The 3,053-nt window shown below is 48.0% G+C and overlaps 1 protein-coding gene across 1 annotated transcript; it reads left to right on the top strand.

Annotated features, from left to right (window-relative positions):
• Positions 1-206: 206 nt before the first annotated feature.
• Positions 207-1,953, top strand: HOXB13 (homeobox B13). The gene is made up of 2 exons (XM_073326086.1): positions 207-846; positions 1,703-1,953. The coding sequence occupies exons 1-2, from the start codon at positions 207-209 to the stop codon at positions 1,951-1,953; spliced, it is 891 nt and encodes a 296-aa protein (XP_073182187.1).
• Positions 1,954-3,053: the final 1,100 nt, after the last annotated feature.

The following is a 3,053-nucleotide window of genomic DNA, read 5'->3' on the forward strand; positions in this document are numbered from 1 at the left end:
CCTCACTTCTCCCATGGGCTCTCAGCAGCCAATGAATAACTCGGCTGGGAGAGCCACGTAGTTTGCGTCAGAGCAGCTTGGCTGGAGGCAATGCACCCTCCTCTGCAGTTCCCAGGCTCTTAAAAAGATGAGGAGCCCTCCTTCCCCAGAGCTCAAATGCTGCCGAGTATGATCTGACCCATGCACCGGCCTGCAAACCTCGCTGCATGGACCCTGGGACTTTCGCAAGCGCCGAGGAGCTGGATGAAAGCACCAAGAGGAGCATGGAGGGGCTCATGGGGGCGGGCGGTTTTGCTGCAAGCCAGTGCAGGAATCTGGTGGCTCACTCTGCCGTAGGAGGGCCCCCGCCTCCTGCCTTCGTGCAGGGCTCTAACCACCCCACCCTGGATGCTCCCAGTGCAGGTCCCGGGGAGCCCTCCAAGCAGTGCATTCCGTGCCCTGCTATCTCCCAAAGTTCCTCCACCACCCCGCCTTTACCTTATGGATATTTCGGCAGCGGTTATTACTCTTGTCGGGTTGCCAGGAGCTCCCTCAAACCTTGCCCCCAGTCCAGCTACTCTGCAGAGAAATATGTGGACACCCCAGCGGCCGCTGATGACTACCAGACCCGACCGACAGAGTTGGCTTTCTACCCCGGCTACGCAGGCCCTTACCAGCCCATGGCTAGCTACCTGGACGTTTCTGTGGTTCAGACCATAGGTGGGCCGGGAGAGCCCAGGCATGAGACACTTTTACCCGTGGACAGTTATCACCAGCCGTGGGCTTTAACCAGCGGTTGGAACAGCCAGATGTGTTGCCCCAAAGATCAAAACCAGGCTGGGCACCTCTGGAAATCTGCCTTTTCAGGTAATGTCCCCAAACCCTTGCCCTGCTTTCTCGGCTTAAGGCGCCTCTCGGAAGCTTTAGGTAGACTGATGTGCCAGGCAGGTGACTTAGCTGAAATGGTTTGCTCTAGTGTGGAACGATGAAGGGATCTACAAAGAAGTTTTCAGGTGTGGATATTCCAGTTCAGGGATGTACAGTTGCAACATGTCACGCTCCAAACAAGTAGAAGGCCAGCGATATAATTCTGACACCTAGCACGGTCTAAGCAAATAGACTCCAGTGCTGATTCTGATTTAAGAAGGTACTCTGCAACATGGCACAATGCAAGCAAGTAAACGCATCAGTATTGTTGTGATGCAATAATGCACTCTGCAAGAAGCCACAATCTAAGCAAGTGTGTGTGTGCGTATTATTCCCATTCAGGCATGTACCTTACAATATGGTGCATTCTAAATGTGTATGTGTGTCCAACAAAAGCACCTATTCATATATATATATGAATATACACACACACACTCCCCTATTCAAGGTGTGTATATATATGAATGAATACACACACACACACACACCTTTTCAAGCATATGCTTTGGAATATGCCACAAATCCGAGCGAGTCAACAGGTATTAATGTGATTCTGTTCCTTGGAACGTAATTTGATTTTTTTTAAATTAAAAAAAAAGGAGAAGGATAATTTATGGTGATGAAATAATTCTAGAGAAATAAAAGGGCGCTTGCTTGTCCCCATTTAGAGGAGGATGTGAGGGGTGTTGGTCAGTTACACGCCCTAGATGCAGCGTTCTTGTCTGTTTCCCCAGCCCCTGTGCGTCCAGCTAGTCTTTACCCCCGGAGCTAAGCTCTGTTCTTTCTCCGCGCTCAGATATGGCCCAGCACCCGCCGGACGCCGGTTCCTTCCGCCGGGGTCGCAAGAAGAGGGTTCCCTACAGCAAGGGGCAGCTGAAGGAGCTGGAGAAGGAATACGCCAGCAGCAAATTCATCACCAAGGACAAGAGGAGGAAGATCGCCGCCGCCACCAACCTCACGGAGAGACAGATTACCATTTGGTTTCAGAACAGGAGGGTGAAAGAGAAGAAAGTGGTCGCCAAAGTCAAAACCAGCAGCACCCCGTGAGGAAACAAGGACGACCCCACTATGATAACAACACAGCCACCCCTGCTCCCCTGCTGGGTCTGTGTGGGCCTGAGATGTAAAGAAAAACCAAGGAGGGGGGAAAAAAATCATCACCTGGAAATTTGACTTATCCTCACGCCCCCGTCCCCCGCCTCCCCCAGCCCCACGCCCGCCAGCTCCCGCCCAGTGCATCCAGGCGAAGGACGCGCTTTATCTGTGGCCTTGTTGTCGATCCTTTAATAAGTTAAACCCTTCTGTAAATGCCGTTGATTTAGGAAGATGCGACATGACCCCGTCTGGCTGTCACGGAATGTGTGCGGTTTACCGGTTTTGCCTTACAGCGCCCCGTGAGCGCCGTAGTCTCTCTGTCGCTGTCCCTTTGTATGAGCTCCGTTCCCGAGAGCGCTTTGGGAAACCGCCTGAGTGAACCGAATTAATAAATTCCAAATGCATAAGAAGGCTCTGGATGGCGTCTAGTTCAGCGTGTGCACCAAACTCGCCCGGTAGATTGCAAACCCCTCAGCTGTGGAGTTGGGGCATTTTTAGACGGAATAGTTTTAACAATTTCTTATGTGGGTCAGGAGAAAATTAGCCTTATAAACTACAGTCTGAAATATATATATATTCTTATAAATAAATACACACATGTGACTGAATATATGTACAGACGTATATATAAATATGCACATGTATACACGTTTGCATTCATATATATGCTTATATATAAATACACTCACTACTGAATATATATTATACTCAAGTGTGTATATATACAACTAAATATATACACACACACATTTATGCATACATATATATGCTTATATACAAATACACACGACTGAATATATATTTATAGTCGTGAGTATTTATATATAGTCATGTATATGATGTATGTATGCATGCGGATATATGTGTGTATGCGTGCGCAAGACATGTATGTATACACATGTGCATACATTATGTTTGTCATGCATATTTACACACGTAGGTACACACATTTAGACACACACGTATGTAATATAAAATGGATGTGTGCATCAATGCTTGTGTATGTGTAGACTGAGTGGGTATAAATATATTAGTGCCTTTATTTAGATACA

The sequence above is a fragment of the Lepidochelys kempii genome, chromosome 27, assembly GCF_965140265.1.
Source record: "Lepidochelys kempii isolate rLepKem1 chromosome 27, rLepKem1.hap2, whole genome shotgun sequence".
NCBI classification, from domain to species: Eukaryota; Metazoa; Chordata; order Testudines; family Cheloniidae; genus Lepidochelys; species Lepidochelys kempii.